General features: G+C 43.7%; 1 protein-coding gene across 12 annotated transcripts in view; it reads left to right on the forward strand.

The window, feature by feature from the left end:
* Nucleotides 1-19,228, forward strand: part of MCMDC2 (minichromosome maintenance domain containing 2) — a 121,653-nt gene that overhangs the window by 56,237 nt on the left and 46,188 nt on the right. For 3 of the 12 annotated variants that reach the window (XR_010159260.1, XM_054657355.2, XM_054657353.2), the window contains one exon: nt 601-710. The exons of 4 other annotated variants lie outside the window; for them this stretch is intronic. Coding sequence is in view for 4 of the 8 variants with exons in the window: in XM_054657355.2 (XP_054513330.1) it covers nt 601-608 (8 nt within the window). In the remaining 4 variants the exon portion in view is untranslated. Of the gene's footprint in view, nt 1-600; nt 711-923; nt 1,015-1,557; nt 1,708-13,325; nt 13,386-14,037; nt 14,534-19,228 lie in introns of those variants that run through there. 5 more of the 12 variants (XR_010159261.1, XR_010159263.1, XM_054657357.2 and 2 more) reach the window with 3 other exon arrangements.

The raw sequence follows: 19,228 nt of genomic DNA on the forward strand, positions 1-19,228 counted from the left end.
GGAGATGAGACCCGCACCTTAGCCCTCTTCCCTGGTTGCGCGGTGCGGCGACGCTGTGTACCACACAGCAAGTTTATGTGGGGGCTTTGTGACTTCCCGCAGGGTCTTTTCAGGCTCAGGAGTAACTCTGCTAGAGCTAGTCAATGTTTAATTTACCAGTTTGCAGTGGATGCAAACGAGCAGAATATGCCCTAAAAGGCCGGGCGCGGTGGCTCAAGCCTGTAATCCCAGCCCTTTGGGAGGCCTAGGCGGGAGGATCACCCGATGTCAGGAGTTCGAGACCAGCCTGGCCAACATGGTGAAACCCCCATCTCTACTAAAAATACAAAAAAAATTGGCCGATTGTGGTGACGCGTGCCTGTAGTCCCAGCTACCCGGGAGGCTGAGGCACGAGAAATCGCTTGAACCCGGGCAGCGGAGGTTGCAAGATCGCGCCACTGCACTCTAGCCTGGGTGAGGCTCCGTCTCAAAACAAACAAACATAGCAAAAAACATATATGTAGCATTCACAAAGCAGTTACCTACCTTGTTTATGAACATGTTATAATTTGCTGTTGATTTTCACGTCTTATTACTTCTGTTTTTCTCATTGTGTTATAGAATCCTGACTGCAAAGCACTGGGCTTGATGCTGGAGGAGAAAGGCTTATGATCTTGTTGCCAGAAAGAATACACATGAAAGCATATGATTAAACAATTGACTCATTTAAAGATAGGTCATCTCTCCTTAATATTTTTGGCTTTTGTTTTGTTTTGAGGCGGAGTCTCTCTCTGTCGCCCAGGCTGGAGTGCAGTGGCTCGATTTCGGCTCACTGCAAGCTCCGCCTCCCGGGTTCACGCCATTCTTCTGCCTCAGCCTCTCGAGTAGCTGGGACTACAGACGCCCGCCACCACGCCCAGCTAATTTTGTTGTATTTTTAGTAGAGCCGGGGTTTCACCATGTTAGCCAGGATGGACTCCGTCTCCTGACCTCGTGATCCGCCTGCCTCAGCCTCCCAAAGTGCTGGAATTACAGGTGTGAGCCACTGCGCCCGGCCAATTTGTTTTTGTGTTTTGGTTGGTTGGTTTTGTTTTTAGAGACAGGGTCTCCCTCTGTTGCTCAGCCTAGAGTGCAGTAGTGCAGTCATGGCTCACAGCAGCTTCCATCTTCTAGGATCCTCAAGAGATTCTCCCACCTCAGTCTTGAGTAGCTAAGTGCTCACCACCATGCCCTGCTAATTTTTAAAACGTTTCGTAGAGATGCGGGGGTCTCCCTATGTTGGCCAGGCTGGTCTCCAACTCCTGGCCTTAAGCTGTCCTCTCGCCTTGGCTTCTCAAAGTGCTGGGATTACAGGCATGAGCCACAGCGCCTGGCCAATCTCTCCTTTAGACACCGGAAATCTAAGAAACGAATACAAAATCCGGTACAAAATTTCAATTTGTCTCAAGTAACATAGAGTATGAATATCTAAGCCTAGTAAGCCTAGCAAAACAAATTGTGATTGTACCTCCTTTAACAAAGGATTGCAAAGTATTTCACAGGAGCTTAAAAATCTTTGCTTGGGCCTCCAAATGGAAGCCGTTTCTCCTGTTAAGCAGTGACTTGGACCTCAACCTGCTTCTTGGACTAAGATTCCTGGCTGGATGTTGCTTCCACAACCTAATTTTGCAACCTGGGCTGTCACCTCCAGTGTGAAGGGGAAGCTGTGGGAGCCACCATTACTAAAAGGTATAAGTGAGAGTTAGTTTGGACATTAAATCCATAGATGCTAAGGCAACAATTTAGGCAAGTTCTTGGTGTCACTGAGCCCAGGGCCATATGATAACTGGAGGCAAACATGGACAATTCCCCTGGCATGGTTCCAGAGAGGATAGCTCCTGCGTTGCTAACAGCTTTGTGTTGTCTCCTGCAGGCATTCACAGGGCATTCATTGACCTCTACTGAGCCGGGTGGACAGATTAGGAAGGGGCCACTGCCTTATTGACTTACTATGTTCTTTCTTCAGAAAGGATACAATTAAATATCTTGACTAAAATTTAGATGTTGCCAAAACTGTGCAGCCACCCATTTCAGGTTATCATCTTATGTCAGTTACTTTAATTAATAATGTCATTAAATGTATGTTTTCAACTGCAAGTAACAAAATATGCAACTAAAGTAGCTTCTGGAAAATGAGGAGTATATTATTCTATATTACAAGAAATCCAGAGGTAGATGGCTCTCGGGTTGATTGATTTAGCAGGAAAACACTGTCAGGGTTGCTGGTTGAATTCTCTGAGATTCTTGGTTTTCCCTTCATAGTTGCAAAAAGCCTCCCATAGCTGTAAACATATCTTTTTTCTTTTTTTTTTTTTGAGACAGAGTCTTGCTCTGTTGCCCAGGCTGGCGTGCAGTGGCAGGATCTTGGCTCACTGCAACCTCTACCTCCTGGGTTCAAGCTATTCTCCTGCCTCAGCCTCCAGAGTAGCTGGGATTACAGGTGCCTCCCGCCATGCCCAGCTAATTTTTGTATTTTTAGTAGAGATGGGGTTTTATCATGTTGACCAGGCTGGTCTCGAACTCCTGACCTCAAGTGATCCACCTGCCCGGGCCTCCCAAAGTGCTGGGTTACAGGCGTGAGTCACTGCACCCAGCTATGTCTTCATATAACAACATTCAAAGGTGGGAAGGAGGGACATTTCACATGTTTCTCTTTTAACCGGGTTGGAAAATCTTCCCCAGAATGCCCACAGTAGACTTGTTTTCAGGTCTCACTGGCCTTCATTGGGTTACAAGTCCAGGCATTATCAGCTTATAATATGGGAAAGTGGACTCTGACAGAAAGGGAAGGGAGACGCCTGTTTGGTGGGCTGCTAATAGTGTCTGCACAGAGGGGAGACTTTAAAGTGTGAGTGTATTGCTGTGAATCCATGAGCTCAGTTCTCATTACTATTCAAAGTGAGAGAAGATTACAAGGATATGATGAAAGATAGAGGAATTCTGACAAAGAATGGATACAGATTTCCAGTTCCACTTCTGTTACAAAAGCAAAAATAGCTTTTCTTTAGCATAGCTTTACTGACATACAAAAACTGCACATATTGAAAATGAAAAATCAGATAAGTTTTGACATATGTGAAACCATCACCTGTGAAACCGTCACCACATTCAAAATAATCAGCATATTCATCATCCCTAAACATTTCTTCATTCCCTAATCCAAAAGTCACCCTCACATCACTCCCCTCAACTGCACCAGGGAACCACTGAATTATTTTCTGTCACTATAGATCAATTTGCTTTTTCTATAATTAGTTTAAATGAAATCATTCAGAATATACTTTATTTACAGTGTTATTGAGGTATTACTGACATACAAAAAACTGCACATATTTAATCTATACAATTTGATGGGCCAGTATGCACTGTGTTTTGGTCTGGCTGCTTTCATGCAGCATAATTATTTTGAGATTCATCCATGTGGTTGTGTGTTACAATAGTTAATTCCTTTTTATTGCTGAATGGTATTCCCTTATCTGAGTATACCACAATTTTTTTTTCTGTTTTTTGTTTGTTTGTTTGTTTTTTGAGACAGAGTCTCGCACTGTTGCCCAGGCTGGAGTGCAGTGGCAGGATCTCAGCTCACTGCAACCTCTGCCTCCTGGGTTTAAGCAATTCTCCTGCCTCAGCCTCCCGAGTAGCTGGGACTACAGGCGCCTGCCATGAAGCCTGGCTAATTTTTGTATTTTTAGTAGACATGGGGTTTCACCATGTTGGCCAGGCTGGGCTCAAACTCCTTGCCTCAAGTGATCTGCCTGCCTTGGCCTCCCGAAATGCTGGGATTACAGATGTGAGCCACTGCACCAGGCCCCTGTCTTCTTCCTCCTCCTCTTCTTCCTCCTCCTCTTCTTCTTCCTCCCTCTCTTCTTCCTCCTCCTCCACTTCCTCCTCCTCCTCTTCTTCTTCTTCCTCTTCCTCCTTCTCCTCTCTTCCTTCTCCTCTTCCTCTTCCTCTCTCTCTTTTTCTGTTGAAGCCTTTGTATTTTTTCATCTCTATTGAAGACTTCCTTGACTTCCTCTCTTCTTTGAGTTCATTTCTTGAGTTTCCTCTTCCTATGCAAAACTTTTTTTCCTATAGTTTCTTGTTGGAAAAATGCAAAGTTTAATGTTCACTACTTTATGTTTTGCTGTTAGTAAAGGGATTTTTGGAATTTAGAACTCCCTTTTCCCTTTCGAGTCTATCATCTCCAAAAGGGTTTAAGAAAGTTAATCTAGAGACTCAGAGTTGCCTAGAAGCCTTGATTACTAGTGTCCATCATTTCCCATTGTACTTTTAAAATATTCACTTGTGTGTATGGCCAATTGATTTTTCGCATGGGTGCCAGTACCATCTATGTGGAAAGGACAGACTTTCCAACAAATGGTGCTGGGAAAACTGGATATCCAATGCAAAAAAATAAAATAAAATAAAATAAAGAAGTTGGACCTTTATCCGATATTATATTAAAAAAAAAACTCAAAATGAATTAAAGACCTAAATTTAGGAGTTAAAACTATAAAATTCTACAAGAAAACATAGGGGACAATCTTCATGACACTGGATCTGGCAGTGATTTTTTGGCTATAACACCGAAAGCACAGGCAACAAAAGGAAAAATAAATTGTACTTCATCAAATTAAAAAATTTTGTGCATCAAGGGATACTGACAAGAGAGTGGCCAGGCTAGTCTCCAACTCCTGGCCTTAAGCGATCCTCTTGCTTTGGCTTCCCAAAGTGCTGGGATTACAGGCATCAGCCACAGCACCTGGCCAATCTCTCCTTTAAAAACTGGAAATCTAAGAAACAAATACAAAATCCAGTACAAAATTTCAATTTGCCTTAAGTAACATAGAGTATGAATATCTAAGCCTAGCAAAACAAATTGTAATTTTTGTTCTTCATATATTCCAAATATTTTCTCCTAATCTATGGATGGTATGTATTTAATAACACTGAACCATACACTTAAAATTGGTTAAGATAGTAAATTTTGTTACATGTATTTTACTACAATAAGCAATTTTTTTTTTTTTTTTTTGAGATGGAGTCTCTCTCTGCCGCCCAGGCTAGAGTGCAGTGGTGTGATCTCAGCTCACTGCAAGCTCCACCTCCTGGATTCAAGTGATTCTCCTGCCTCAGCCTCCCAAGTAGCCGGGATTACAGGTGCCTGCCACCACTGCCTGGCTAATTTTTGTATTTTTAGTAGAGACAGGATTTCACCATGTTGGCCAGGCTGGTCTCAGAATCCTGACCCACCTCAGCCTCCCAAAGTGCTGGAATTACAGGCGTGAGCCACCACATCTGGCCTACAATAAATAATTTTTAAAAAGACATTTTAAAAAGGAAAAAAATCCACCTATCTTCACATGGCCTATCTCATTTTCTGCTTCTCCTTTCTGGTGATGCTCCAGTCACCATGGCCTACTCTTTGTTCTTGGAACATGTCAAATAATTTTCACATCCTAAGGCCTTTACTGTTGCCTGGAATTCTCTTGTCCCAGATTTTTGAATGGCTGACTTCTTTCCATTTTTTAATCTCAATTTTAATGTCAACTTCTCAGAGAGGCCACATTTCCCTTACCTGTCTAAAGTGGGCCAACTCCAACACATCTCCCTTTTAATTTCCTTCATTAACACTTAGCATAGGCCGGGTGCGGTAGCTCACGCCTGTAATCCCAGCACTTTGGGAGGCCGAGGCGGGCGGATCACCTGAGGTCGGGAGTTCGAGATCAGCCTGACCAACATGGAGAAACCTTGTCTCTACTAAAAATACAAAAATTTAGCCAGGCGTGGTGGCGCATGCCTGTAATTCCAGCTACTCGGGAGGCTGAGGCAGGAGAATTTCTTGAACCATTGCACTCCAGCCTGGGCAGCAAGAGTGAAATTCTGTCAAAAAAAAAAAAAAAACACTTAGCATAATCTGCAATTTTCTTGTTTATTTACTTACATACTTTTACACCCTCACTGCATATAAATCCTGTAAGAGGAAAGTTCTTGTCTTATTCACCTTTTTATTCCTGGCACCTAATACAGTCCCTAGCACTTAATAAATATTTGTTGAATGAATAAATAAATGAATCACACATATGTGCTGATTTGGAAAAATTTTCAAGATATTTAAAAATTTTAAAGCTAGGTGCAGAAGGTATTTGGAAAGACTACATTTTTGGTTAGATTTTAAAAATGCAGGGCGGGAGGGAGGATCACTTGAGCCTAGGAGTTCAAGACCAGCTGAGCAACATAAGGAGGCCTGGTATCTACAAAAAATAAAAAAATTATCTGGGTGTGGTGGTGCGTGCCTGGTGGTATAGTTGCAGCTACATAGAGTCTGAGGTGGGAGGATAGCTTGAACCCAGAACATCGAGGCTGCAGTGAATCTGATCTCACCACTGCACTCCAGCCTTGGTGACAGAGTGAGACCCTGTCTCACAAAAAAAAAAAAAAAAAAAAGAAAAGAAAAGAAAAAGAAAAAAGAAGCATATATATGATTGTTAATGCATAGGACTTTTTTTTTAAGAGACTACAAAAGCACCTGTTTGTGGCTGGGCGTGGTGGCTCCCACCTGTAATCCCAACACTTTTGGAGGCCAAGGCCGGTGGATTGCTCAAGCCTAGGAGTTCCAGACCAGCCTGGGCAACATTGTGAAACCCTGTCTCTACAAAAGAAATACAAAAAAATTAGCCAGGTGTGATGGCACGTGCCTGTAGTCCCAGCTACTTGGGAGGCTGAGGCACGAGAATCACTTGAGCCCAGGAGGTGGAGGATGCAGTGAGCTGAGATCGCACCACTGTACTCCAGTCTGGATGACAGACCAATACTCTGTCTCAAACAAACAAGAAAACAAAAAATAACCTGTTTGTAATTTTATAATTAATGCCTCTAGGAGTGAAATTTGGGTTTGTGGGGAGAGTGATCTTTTTATTTTTTATTATATCATTCTTTCCTATTTGGATTTTTATTATGCATATGTATTGATTTTGTAATTAAATTAAATTGAAAAAATACTATTAAAGTAGTACATTTTCTCTGCAGGGTGCAAAAATAGACCATTTCTAAGATTTGCCCCATCAGTCCATTATTTCTTCATCCTGAGTGGCATTATAAAAAGGGTTCAGCATTTTCCAGCAATGAGTGCCTCCCTGGGGGTCGCTGGTCTCTAAGTTGCTGAACTGAGCTACTGCTGACAATTGCAAACACAACTAAAACCACTTCAAGGGGAAAGTTTCATGGTTTAAATGTGATATAGTTAGTTTATCAAAAGTAATTTTAAAAAATAGCGCTTCTTTGATAATATAATCATGATTACCTTAGGAAGTTTACGTTTTGTAGATAGACATACATGTCGATTCAGGGACATATAGGGTATTATTTTTTATGGGCTGTCATAATCTATAGTCTGCACTTACATATGTGAATCTCATTAGTAATTTAATACATTTGGCCCTCGGCCCTTTTTCATATTAGTGAATGATTTAGAGAGCCTCCCATGTCCCCTAGATGTTTGCAGCAGAAAATGGGGTTGGAACTGGTAGGAAGTTGGCTGTAATAACCACATCCTTGTGCTTTTCCTTGCTCAATAGTAAGCATGTCAAAATAGAGTTAATCCAAGAGAAATGTAAATGACCCTAGTCATAAATGCATGACTTTTCTATATAAGATTCTTTTACCTCAAGCAGAATTATTTTTAAACATAATATTGACATTGAGATAATCATAGTATTTATACCTCTCGTCAAGGTTAAAGTTCCAAATCTGTGGAAAAATACATTAAATTGTCAGAAACTAGGGCACTGATCTAAATGAAAATTGATTCTTAAACACTTGAAATATATGAACTTTACTGAGATAATTTTGGTGAAAATTAACTAAATTACTTATACTTATGATTTCTGCCAGGATCCAAAATAATGAGATAGCCACAGTGGCTTTAATTGTCAATGTGAGACATTAGTGTTTTCCTTTTCTGTTTAAACATCTAAATTTTATGTTATGAATAAACTTTGCAAATAACTACTTAAATACTACAAATTCTGAATGCAAAGGAATGTTTTAAAATTATTCAAGCTGGCCAATGAGACCTGATGGGAAGTCTGCTAGGGAACTTGAGGGAAGGTTTTCTTCTGTGAAGAAGAGACACATATGGGAAGAAATGCCTCTTCTTCCCATTAATATTCTCATCTAGACACTGAAAGAACACCTGGCCCTGCTGCAAATGTCTTGTTAAATGAGGGGAGTTTATCTGAGATGGCAAAGTGGAAAAGAGAAGGAGCCCAGCAACATAAAGACATCTAATAGTCACCAAATTAAATAGAATGAACTAGCCAGGGAGCCACTCCAGCGTAGGCTTCTTGTTACATAAAATAATAATTTTTTTTAACTTTTAAAAAAGTATTCAAGAATGATTACACAGAGAGTCCAGAATGTGGAAGTAATTGAAACATTCAAACTAAGGTTAAATTATGTTATTCACACCTCAGCGATAATATAATATAAATTATGTCCTGAAATTAACATCCCATTAAAGCTTTCAACAAATTACTATAAGGAATCAGCAACCCTTTTCTGAAATTTTACCGGCTTCACTTTTTTTTTTTTTTTTTTGAGACGGAGTCTCGCTCTGTCGCCCAGGCTGGAGTGCAGTGCAGTGGCACAATCTCGGCTCACTGCAACCTCCACCTCCCGGGTTCAAGCAATTCTCCTGCCTCAGCCTCCCAAGTAGCTGGGACTACAGGGTTGTGCCATCACGGCCAGCTAATTTTTCTATTTTTAGTAGAGGCGGGGTTTCACTGTGTTGGCCAGGTTGGTTTCGAATTCCTGACCTCATGATCTGCCCACCTTGGCCTCCCAAAGTGTTGGGATTACTGGCTTGAGCCACGTGCCTGGCCACCATCTCATTTTTAAGGGACAATAAGTATGCTGTTCTCAAAAGTCTCCAGGGGAAAAAAATAATGATCGACAAGGAAGATATTAACTGGAAGGAACAGTTAACTAGAGGGCATAATGTTGCAATTGCAGCCAGGTAGAAAACTGATTTGAATATCCTTCACGTGTGTGTGTATTTACATACATGTTCTTGTGTGTTACATACGTATATGTCAGAGATTCCTGTGCCCCAAAAGACAAAAGTCACCTTTTAGAGAGTGTCATCCTTCTGTGTGTATGAGCCCTCTCCCAGGAACCTGGAAACTTTGGTCCACTGGTGAGGTTACACATGGACATGGGCTCCCTACCCCCTTGATAACCACACAGGACACAAAAACAGCAAGGCCCTGTTTAAAGAAAAGAAAATGAATGACTATCTTCCATTTTGCAACAACCATCATATATAAATCTTGTAGTTCTTCAAACAAAGAACATTTTCTCATGTGGATAAGCCTTTACTCTCTGGCTAGCTGCTATACCTTATCTAGGGCCTCCACCCCACCAACCCCCGCCCCCCCCCCACCCTCCCCCTCGCCAAGGTGGGGTATCTTGGAGCAGAGGTGCTTAGAGACGATAGGTGGATTCAAACACTCCCTGATTTGTTTGTGGTGGGTTAAGTAAGTGAAGTTTTGTCTAAAAACTTGGGGTCACCAGAAAGGAAGTTACAGTCTGGCCCATGGGCATGACTTCTTCCAGACCCCTCAGGAAGAAATTTAGAACAAAGAACGGAGGTCAGATTTCAGTCCTTAGTTCCCCCGCATCTGAGGTCTACATGCCAGCAGATCCACCTGGTGGGGGTCCAGGTTTCTGAAAACAACTCAGATACATGTGCTAAGATGTTGAGACCTATAATTCCAGCTACTCGGTAGGCTGAAGACAGAGGATCGCCTGGGCCCAGGAGGTCGAGGCTGCAGTGAGCCATGATAGTGCCACTGCACAAAGTGAGACCCTTTGCACAAAGTGAGACCCTTTGCACAAAGTGAGCTACCATGCCCGGCGAAGTATCATGTTTTTGTATTTTTAAAAATTGATGTATGGGATTCTAATCTTTTTTCTTTCTTTCTTTTTGTTTTTATGGAGTCTCACTCTGTCACCCAGGCTGGAATGCAGTGGCGTATCTCGGCTCATTGCAACCTGCCCCTCCTGGGTTTAAGCGATTCAGCGATTCTCATGCCTCAGCCTCCCCAGTAGCTGGGATAACAGGCCCCCACCCCCAAGCCCGGCTTATTTTTGTACTATTAGTAGAGACAGGGTTTCACCATGTTGGCCAGGCTGGTCTCGAACTCCTGACCTCAAGTGATCCACCTGCCTCGGCCTCCGGAAGTGCTGGAATTACAGGCATGAGCCACTGTGCCTGGCCTGATACTGATCTTTTATCAATTAACAGATATACATTGCAAATAACCTCTCCTGGTCCGTTTTGTTTTTTAGTACGTTTATGGAGTTTCATGTTCTTGGGAAGTCTGTGCTTCCCAGGAGCTCCCCAGCACCCAACACCTCAGCATTTCTATAGAAGATTTCTGGTAACCCTTACGTCCAAATCCTTTAACATGCCTTTCAAGGTCCTCATTGATTTGAAAATTGGAAGTAATACAGTACTTATTCCAAGGATTTTGTGGGTTAAATGAAATAATATATATGAAGAATCCACCCCCCTCCTCAATGCACTTTCCTTCAAAGTATCATGTTTTACTTGCCTGCTTTTTCCTCTGTCTAGAGGTTTCTTTTCCTTTTTTTTTTTTTTTTTGAGACAAGTCTCACTCTGTCGCTAAGGCTAGAGTGCAGTGGCGCCGTGTCAGCTCACTGCAACCTCCGTCTCCTGGGTTCAAGCAATTCTCCTGCCTCAGCCTCCTGAGTAGCTGGGATTACAGGCGCCCACCACCACGCCCAGCTAGTTTTTATATTTTTAGTAGAGACGGGATTTCACCATGTTGGCCAGGCTGGTCTCGAACTCCTGACCTCACGTGATCCACCCACCTCGGCCTCCCAAAGTGCTGAGATTACAGGCGTGAGCCACTGTGCCCAGCCTAGAAGGTTCTTTTCATCCCTCTTTGCCTTCCTTGATCTCTTACAACTGAGTTAGTTGCCCCTGGCAGACACTTTTTGTTTTGTTTTGTTTTGTGTTTAGAGATGGGTTCTCACTTTGTTGCCCAGGCTGGATTCAAACTCCTGGGCTCAACAGTTTGAGCCTCCTGTTTCAGCCTCTCTCACATTCGGTCCATAGCATCCAGAAATAGTGTTTAACCAGTGATCTGAGCGTCCCTTGGCCCAATCAATATGACACAAAAAATTAACCATCATGTATGTCTAGCAAAGGCAGCATGCTTCTGGAGTCAGCCACTGTAGGGCAGCTTCCTGTTTGGCAAGCAGAGTTCAGATCATGGCAGAAGTATCAGCTACCTTGGCAGCCCAGTTCCATGGAATGGATTTAGAAATTGTTACTATAAATCCAGCCCAGCTTAGTTTCATCTCATGATTCTGTAAGTCACTAATAACCTATAAGCTTCCTTCCTCTCCTCTCCTCTCCTCTCCTCTCCTCCCCTCCCCTCCCCTCCCCTCCCCTCCCCTCTCCTCTCCTCCCCTCCCCTCCCCTCCCCTCCCCTCTCCTCTCCTCCCCTCCCCTCTCCTCTCCTCCCCTCTCCCTCTTTCTCTCTCTCTTTCTTTCTCTCCCTTTCTTTTCCCTCCCTCCCTCCCTCCCTTCCTTGCTTCCTTCCTTTCTTTCTCTCTCTCTTTCTTTCTCTCCCTTTCTTTTCCCTCCCTCCCTCCCTCCCTTCCTTGCTTCCTTCCTTTCTTTCTCTCTCTCCTTTTCTTTTTTCTTTTTTTTGAGACAGGGTCTTGCTCTGTCACCCAGGCTGGTGTGGTGGCTCAATCACAGCTCACTCAGCCTCATCACCCTGGTAAGCCCCTTTCTTTTTAAACTAGCTAAAGCAGATACTGCAGCCAAACTCAAACTGATATACTTTCCTTACACATGGGGGTGACTTTATGACCCAGTTCTGGCCGATAAAAAATAAGTGGAAGCAGCCAGGCGCAGCGGCTCACGCCTGTAATCCCAGCACTTTGGGAGGTGGAGGCAGGTGGATCACAAGGTCAGGAGATCAAGACCATCCTGGCTAACATGGTGAAACCCTGTCTCTACTAAAAATACAAAAACTTAGCCAGGTGTGGTGGTGGGCACCTGTAGTCCCAGCTACTTGAGAGGCTGAGGCAGGAGAATGGTGTGAACCCAGGAGGCAGAGCTTGCAGTGAGTTGAGATCACGCCACTGCACTCCAGCCTGGGCGACAGAGCGAGACTCTGTCGCCAAAAAAAAAAAAAAAAATAGTAAGTGGAAGCTTTAATTACACTAAGCCACCTTACCAGTCCTGGACTGCCTACTTATGGATTTCTTTTCTTTGCTTTCTTTTTTTCCTTTTTCTTTTTTTTTGAGACAGAGTCTCGCTCTGTCACCCAGGCTGGAGTGCAGTGGTGCCATCTCGGCTCACTGCAATCTCTGCCTCCCTGGTTCAAGCAATTCTCCTGTCTCAGCCTCCCAAGTAGCTGGGACTATAGGCGCCCACCAAGCCCGGCTAATTTTTTTTGTATTTTTAGTAGAGATGGGGTTTCACTGTGTTGGCCAGGCTGGTCTTGAACTCCTGACCTCGTGATCTGCCCGCCTCAGTCTCCCAAAGTGCTGGGATTACAGGCGTGAGACCCCAGCACCCGGCCTGGATTTCTTTTAGAGAATAAATTTTTAATTTACTAAAGCCACTATAGTTGGGTCTTTCTTATTAGCAGCTGAATGCAATTCCTAACTAATCTAGTAAGCAATGAACAATGCCTGCCGTAGCATTACAAAAACATTTGTGGGCCAGGCATGGTGGCTCACACCTGTAATCCCAGCACTTTGGGAGGACGAGGCGGGTGGATCACGAGGTCAGGAGATCGAGACCATCCTGGCTAACACGGTGAAACCCTGTCTCTACTAAAAATACAAAAAATTAGCCGGGCGTGGTGGCGGGCGCCTATAGTCCCAGCTACTCGGGAGGCTGAGGCAGAAGAATGGCGTGAACCCGGGAGGCAGAGCTTGCAGTGAGCCGAGATCGAGCCACTGCACTCTAGCCTGGGCGACAGAGTGAGACTCTGTCTCAAAAAATAAAAAAATAAAATAAAAAAATAAAAAAATTTGTGGACCAACTGATGATTGATGAACAAAGGCACTGAAGCGTGAAATAGCTAGCTGTGTGTGTGTGCGCGCATGTGTTTACTAATAATTAAAATGTAAAATAGGAAGTAGTGGAGGGCAGTGACATAGGAAGAGGGTCCATAAATCAAGTTAAGGGGTTAGACTTCATCCTTAGATCATGGGATACCACTGAAGGGATTTGAGCAAGTATGTTACATCTTCAGGTTTGCATTTTTTGATAGGTTACTTGGGTGCAGCCAATACTGAAGGCTGGGAAAACTGTCAAGGCTACAAATTATAAGGTAAAAATGATGAATACCTGCAATAATTATTCTTACATACATTTACAAATGTAAGTATATCAATAGGGATTTTTGTATGTTTTTTGTTTTTTGAGAGGGAGTCTTGCTCCACTGCCCAGGCTGGAGTGCAGTGCCTCAATCTTGGCTTACTGCAACCTCTGCCTCCCAGGTTCAAGCAATTCTCCTGTCTCAGCCTCTTGAGTAGCTGAAATTACAGGCACATGCCACCATGCCTGGCTAATTTTTGTGTTTTTAGTAGAGACGGGGTTTCACCATCTTGGCCAGGCTTGTCTCGAATTCCTGACCTCATGATCCACCCGCCTTGTTTCCCAAAGTTCTGGGATTACAGGTGTGAGCCACTGCACTCGGCCTGGTAGGGAAATTTTTTAACATGGCATTGCTAAGTCAGAGTGTGTATACTTATAATAGTGGGAGATACTGTCAAATTACATTTAAAAGAGGTTATGCTTCCAACAGTACAAAAGTCCTCATTTCCTCACCTTCACTAATGATGAGTATTTTTTGTATCATTGACAGGTGAAATATGTTCTTCCATTGCTTTTTAAATGTGTATTTCTTAATTATGCCTGAACTTGTGTATCTTTTCATAAATATATTGGCTGGTTTCTTTTTTTTTTTTTTCCTGAAACAGATTCTCATTCTATCGCCCAGGCTGGAGCACAGCGGGACAATCTTGGCTCACTGCAACCTCCGCCTCCTGGGTTCAAGTGATTCTCCTGCCTCAGCCTGCTGAGTAGCTGGGATTACAGAAGCCTGCCACCATGAATGGCTAATTTTTGTATTATTAGTAGCGACGGGGTTTCACCATGTTGGCCAGGCTGGTCACGAACTCCTGACCTCAAGTGATCCGCCCACCTCAGCCTCCCAAAGTGCTGGGATTACAGGCGTGAGCCACCTTGCCCGGCCCTGTTTGGTTTCTTTCTATGAACTGCTGTTTGTTACCATTTGTGGAAGTTTTTCTTTTTTATTTTTTTTGCGGGGGGAGGGGGGACAGAGTCTCGCTCTGTTGCCTAGGCTGGAGTGCAGGGGCTCGGTCTTTGCTCCTTTGTGCAAGTTTCCACTAAGTTGTTGGTGTTTTGCTTTTTTGAAATCTGAGAACTGATTTTATGTAAAGAGATTTACTGCTTTATCATGTGTTGTGATTTTTTTCCTCTGGCTTGTGTTTTGTCTTTTGACCTTGTCTTTTGTTTTGTGAATTTATTTTTATGTAGTCAAAATTAGCCATCTTTCCCTTTAAGGCAGCTTGCGGGTTTTTGTGTCACGCTTCACCTTACATGTTTAACTCTTCATCAAATGGAGCTAATGAGCCAGGGAAGACACACCTAGCTTGCACTGAGCTGCCTACATGCACTTCCTCAGCTATTATTTCATATCAACTTTGTGAGCTAAGGGGAAGAGGGCAAAAGGCAAGGGAAATGTATTGAGAACAAACCCTATACCAAGTGCTTACCACAGTGAGAGACCTGCAGCAAAGGACAGTGTTTTCCAACCAAACTAGGGGTGCAAACTCAAGTGCTTTAAGCATCCAGGCACTAACGGAGTAGGTAGTCTAGGACAGGAACCAGGCTCTCGGAGCCATACTGTCTGGGCCTGAATCTGGCCTCTGATTAGCTGGACAACGCTGGGCAAGTTTCTCAAGACTCTTTCCTAATCCATTTGCAAAGGTCCAGGAAGGTCCTCAGTATCACCACAGTCATTTTGGTGTGTTCTAAACTATAAGGTCAAATAAGTTGGAATACTGAGCAATTAGGTGTAAACTGTTGATGCAGATAGTCCATCTCTACTGTATAATTGGGTTAAAATGTCCATACCATGACTGGAATGTGAGGAAAATAACGTAGCTTTATGTCCTGTATCCAACCTCATCTTGTTCTAGAATCCTCACTCCACCTGCCAAACAGATCCCTTTTGATGTTAGTCTCTGTTCATTAAATATTCAGCCAAGTAAAAGATGAAGCTCTATCAGTGCTGTTTACACTCAATGGGCTTCCTGCCTGTCCTTCTCCATTCATCCCTAGATGGCTTCAGGGAGTAGTTGTGAATCAAAAGGACATGGAGGGAGGGACTGCAGGCTCCCATGCTGTCTGTCCTCTGGGTCTAGACTGCACTCTGACATAGTGTGTCTGTCATCACCTGGTCCCTCAGGGTCATGCTGGCATCCACTGCTGAGATCCTGTGTCCTGCTTACAATCTCCCCTTTTGGGGGCCCTGTACTCTGCGGCCTCCCGTGTGCTGGCATCCTGGCCTGAGTACTCTCAGCAGCTTGTGACCTGTGGCAGCCTGCGGTGTGGGGCTGCCCTCAGGACCCTCCCTCAGCCATTGCTCATCTTGCCTGCCCAGGGTGTGGCTCTGGGCAGAATCTAGGGTTTTGTTGGGCTTTGTCTAGAGAACTGTGGCAAGGTCAGCCCTTGTCTCCAATTTTTCACTACCCCACACTTCCCTATTTTTCTCAAGATGGACACCAGTGGAGGTTGACACCTCCACTACCTCTCAGTGCCTTGGCCTCCCTTCCCTGTTAGCACCTTTAGTAAAACTCCATTTATAGACCTCCAATCTTGGCGCTTATACATAGAGGGCAGCTTTTGGAACTTAAAATTCCATTTTCTCTCTTCATAAAGTCTGAAATTTAAGTCTATTATCTTACTTGCTAGGGACTCTCAAAAGTTATTTTTGCGTTTTCTTTTTTTTTGAGACAGTTTTGCTCTCATCACCCAGGCTGGAGGGCAATGGTGCTATCTCCACTCACTGCAATCTCCACCTCCTGGGTTCAAGCGATTCTCCAGCCTCAGCCTCCCAAGTAGCTGGGATTATAGGCGCCTGCCACCACGCCCAGCTAATTTTTGTATTTCTAGTAGAGATGGGGTTTCACCATGTTGGCCAAGCTGGTTTCGAACTCCTGACCTCAGGAGATCCACCCACCGCGGCCTCCCAAAGTACTGGGATTACAGGCACGAACCACTGCGCCCAGTCTATTTTTGCATTTTCAAAGGCGTACAGTGACTTCATTCTAGGAGGAATCTGCCCTTAACCAAGAGGCCCTTAAGTCAATGAGTTAGGGAGGCTGAGGGCCACAGATCAGTTTAGCAATGAAAAATATATTATCTCCTCCCTCCTCTAAACTGCTGCATGCCCTAAGGATATTTACTAATGTGAGAGTCCCTAACTCAGCTGGGTGCAGTGGCTCACACCTGTAATCCCAGCACTTTGGGAGGTCGAAGTATGTGGATCACTTGAGGTCAGGAGTTCGAGACCAGCCTGGCCAACATGGTGAAACCCCCGTCTCTACTAATAATACAAAAATTAGCCAGGTTTGGTGGCGCATGCCTGTAATCCCAGTACTCAGGAGGCTGAGGCAGGAGAATCACTTTAACCTGGGAGGCAGAGGTTGCAGTGAGTCCAGATTGTGCCACTGCACTTCAGCCTGGGTGACAAGAGTAAAACTGTTTCTCAAAAAAAAAAAAAAAAAAAAAAAAAAGTCCCCAACTCATCGCCTATTAAGAAGTAGAAGCTAAGTCTTTTGGTACGATCTATTTCTTCTTCAACCTCTTCTTACCTCCCCTTTCCCCCTTCCTCAAGTTTGATTAAACCTCTATCTTGAAAAATAATGGGAGGCTGAGGCAGGAGAATGGCATGAACCCGGGAGGCAGAGCTTGCAGTAAGCCGAGATCGAGCCACTGCACTCCAGCCTGGGCAACAGAGCGAGACTCCGTTCTCAAAAAAAAAAAAAAAAAAGAAAAATAAGCTCTTACCTCCCACCACTGAACCATACTGTCCATTCCTGCAAGAAGCTCTATTTCCTGTCAACAAAGAAAAGGAATGTGCTAATGTAAGCAAAGTGTGTATCCCTAGAGTAGCCACAAGTCTGGGTGGGCTCGCATAGGTTAGGGGAAGAGAGACCAGTAGTCATTGCTTGTGGCAAGTTTTCTGTCTTCTGTTAAGCCATCTCCACTACCACCATCACCCTAGACATTGTCCAGTGTCCAGTCTCTGGCACTGGCTGGCTGGAGAGGAAAACAAGACCACCTGGGCCCAGTCTTCATTACACCAGGTGTGGCTGCTCTCTGGACCTCTCAGACCGAGTGTGGCTCAGCACTGGCAGCTTTAGTTGTTCTGGTCTGGTTCTAAAGTCAGGTCTCCTCTTTGAGGCAGTCTCTCCTGTGTGTCCCTATAACCACACACTATAGCAGGACTGGACACTGGTGGAACTGGCCTCTTCTTTCTAAATGGGGGATCTGAAAATAGCTTCACACCTTTCCTCCTCTCTTGACTCGCCTGCCTCTGCCATTGCATACCATTATTTTTACTTGATTGTAGCCCATGTTTCAAGATGACTCTGGTACAGGGTCTTATGGCCACAAGGTGGTACAGATGTTCTACACACAGAGTAGGGACACTCTTGCATAGGCCTACTTTTTAAAAATACAGCTTAATTAAAATTTTTTTTTTTTTTTTCCTGAGACAGGGTCTTACTGTCTCCTAGGCTGGAGTGCAGTGCCACAATGATGGCTCACTGCAGCCTCCACCTCCTGGGCTCAAGCAATCCTCCTACCTTAATCTCCTGAGTAGCTGGGACCACAGGCACACGCCACCATGCCTGGCTAATTTTTTTAATTTTTTTGTAAAGACGGGTTCTCACTACATTGTCCAGGCTGGTCTTGAACTCCTGGCCTCAAGTGATCCTTCCATCTCAGCCTCCCAAAGTGCTGGGATTACAGGCATGAGCCACTGCACCTGGCCTTAAAAAATTTTTTGTTCCACATCATATATCCATCTACATAAACAATTAAGCTACTTTGGCCAGGTGCAGTGGTTCACGCCTGTAATCCCAGCACTTTGGGAGGCTGAGGCGAGCAGATCACTTGAGGTCAGGAGTTCGAGACCAGTCTGGCCAACATGGTGAAACTCTATCTCTACTAAAAACACAAAAATTAGCTGGGTATGGTGGCAGGCGCCTGTAGTCCCAGCCACTCAGGAGGCTGAAGCAAAAGAATTGCTTGACCCCGGGAGGTGGAGGTTGCAATGAGCCAAGATGGTGCCACTGCACTCCAGCCTGGGCAACAGAGGGAACTCTGTCTCAAAAAAAAAAAAAAAAAAAAGGAATTAAACAACCTTATAATAGCATACATTTAACATTTTTAAGTTAGTGATTTCAGAGTCTATCTGAAAATAAAAATGGTTAAAATAAATTTTTCTTTAGACATCACATTGCTTGAAATGGCCCCCAGTTTCTAATGGCTAAAAAAAATGAAGATGAGTGATTGAAGTTCATCCCTAGGACATACTTCTTGGCCCTGGGAGGGCAGGAATGCATGAGATTCTTTAGTAACATTCATATGCACAAGAAATGACTACTGACATAATCTTTAATAGTTAGGATTATTCTTCAGTTTATTATTTAAAACCTTATGACAGCTAAAATGCTAAGGTATAATTTATAACGAAAGCATTTGAGTGATTGAGGTATATTTCACTGAGCTGGTTTGTCTTATGAGTTGAAATTAAGACTTGTATAAACATAAAAAGGGAAACCTTTCCCAGGTTTATGTAGTTAGGTAAGAATACTTAATGTCCCTCATTCCCAACTGTGCTGCAGTGCCATCTGTGCAGTGCTCAGAGTCTATAGGCAGCAAATCTACAGGATTTAAGCGACATTTATTTTTCAGTACAACAGCTGCATATAAGACCACCAGCTAGCATCACATAACAAAAGTACATATTATCTTTGAGATACACAACTTTACAGTATTTTCCTAGTGCTTTTAAAATTGTACAATCTTAGCTTTTGAGTTCTTTTAAAATGACAGTAACAAAAACAAAATGAA

The sequence above is a fragment of the Pan troglodytes genome, chromosome 7 (genome assembly GCF_028858775.2).
Source record: "Pan troglodytes isolate AG18354 chromosome 7, NHGRI_mPanTro3-v2.0_pri, whole genome shotgun sequence".
NCBI lineage: Eukaryota > Metazoa > Chordata > Mammalia > Primates > Hominidae > Pan > Pan troglodytes.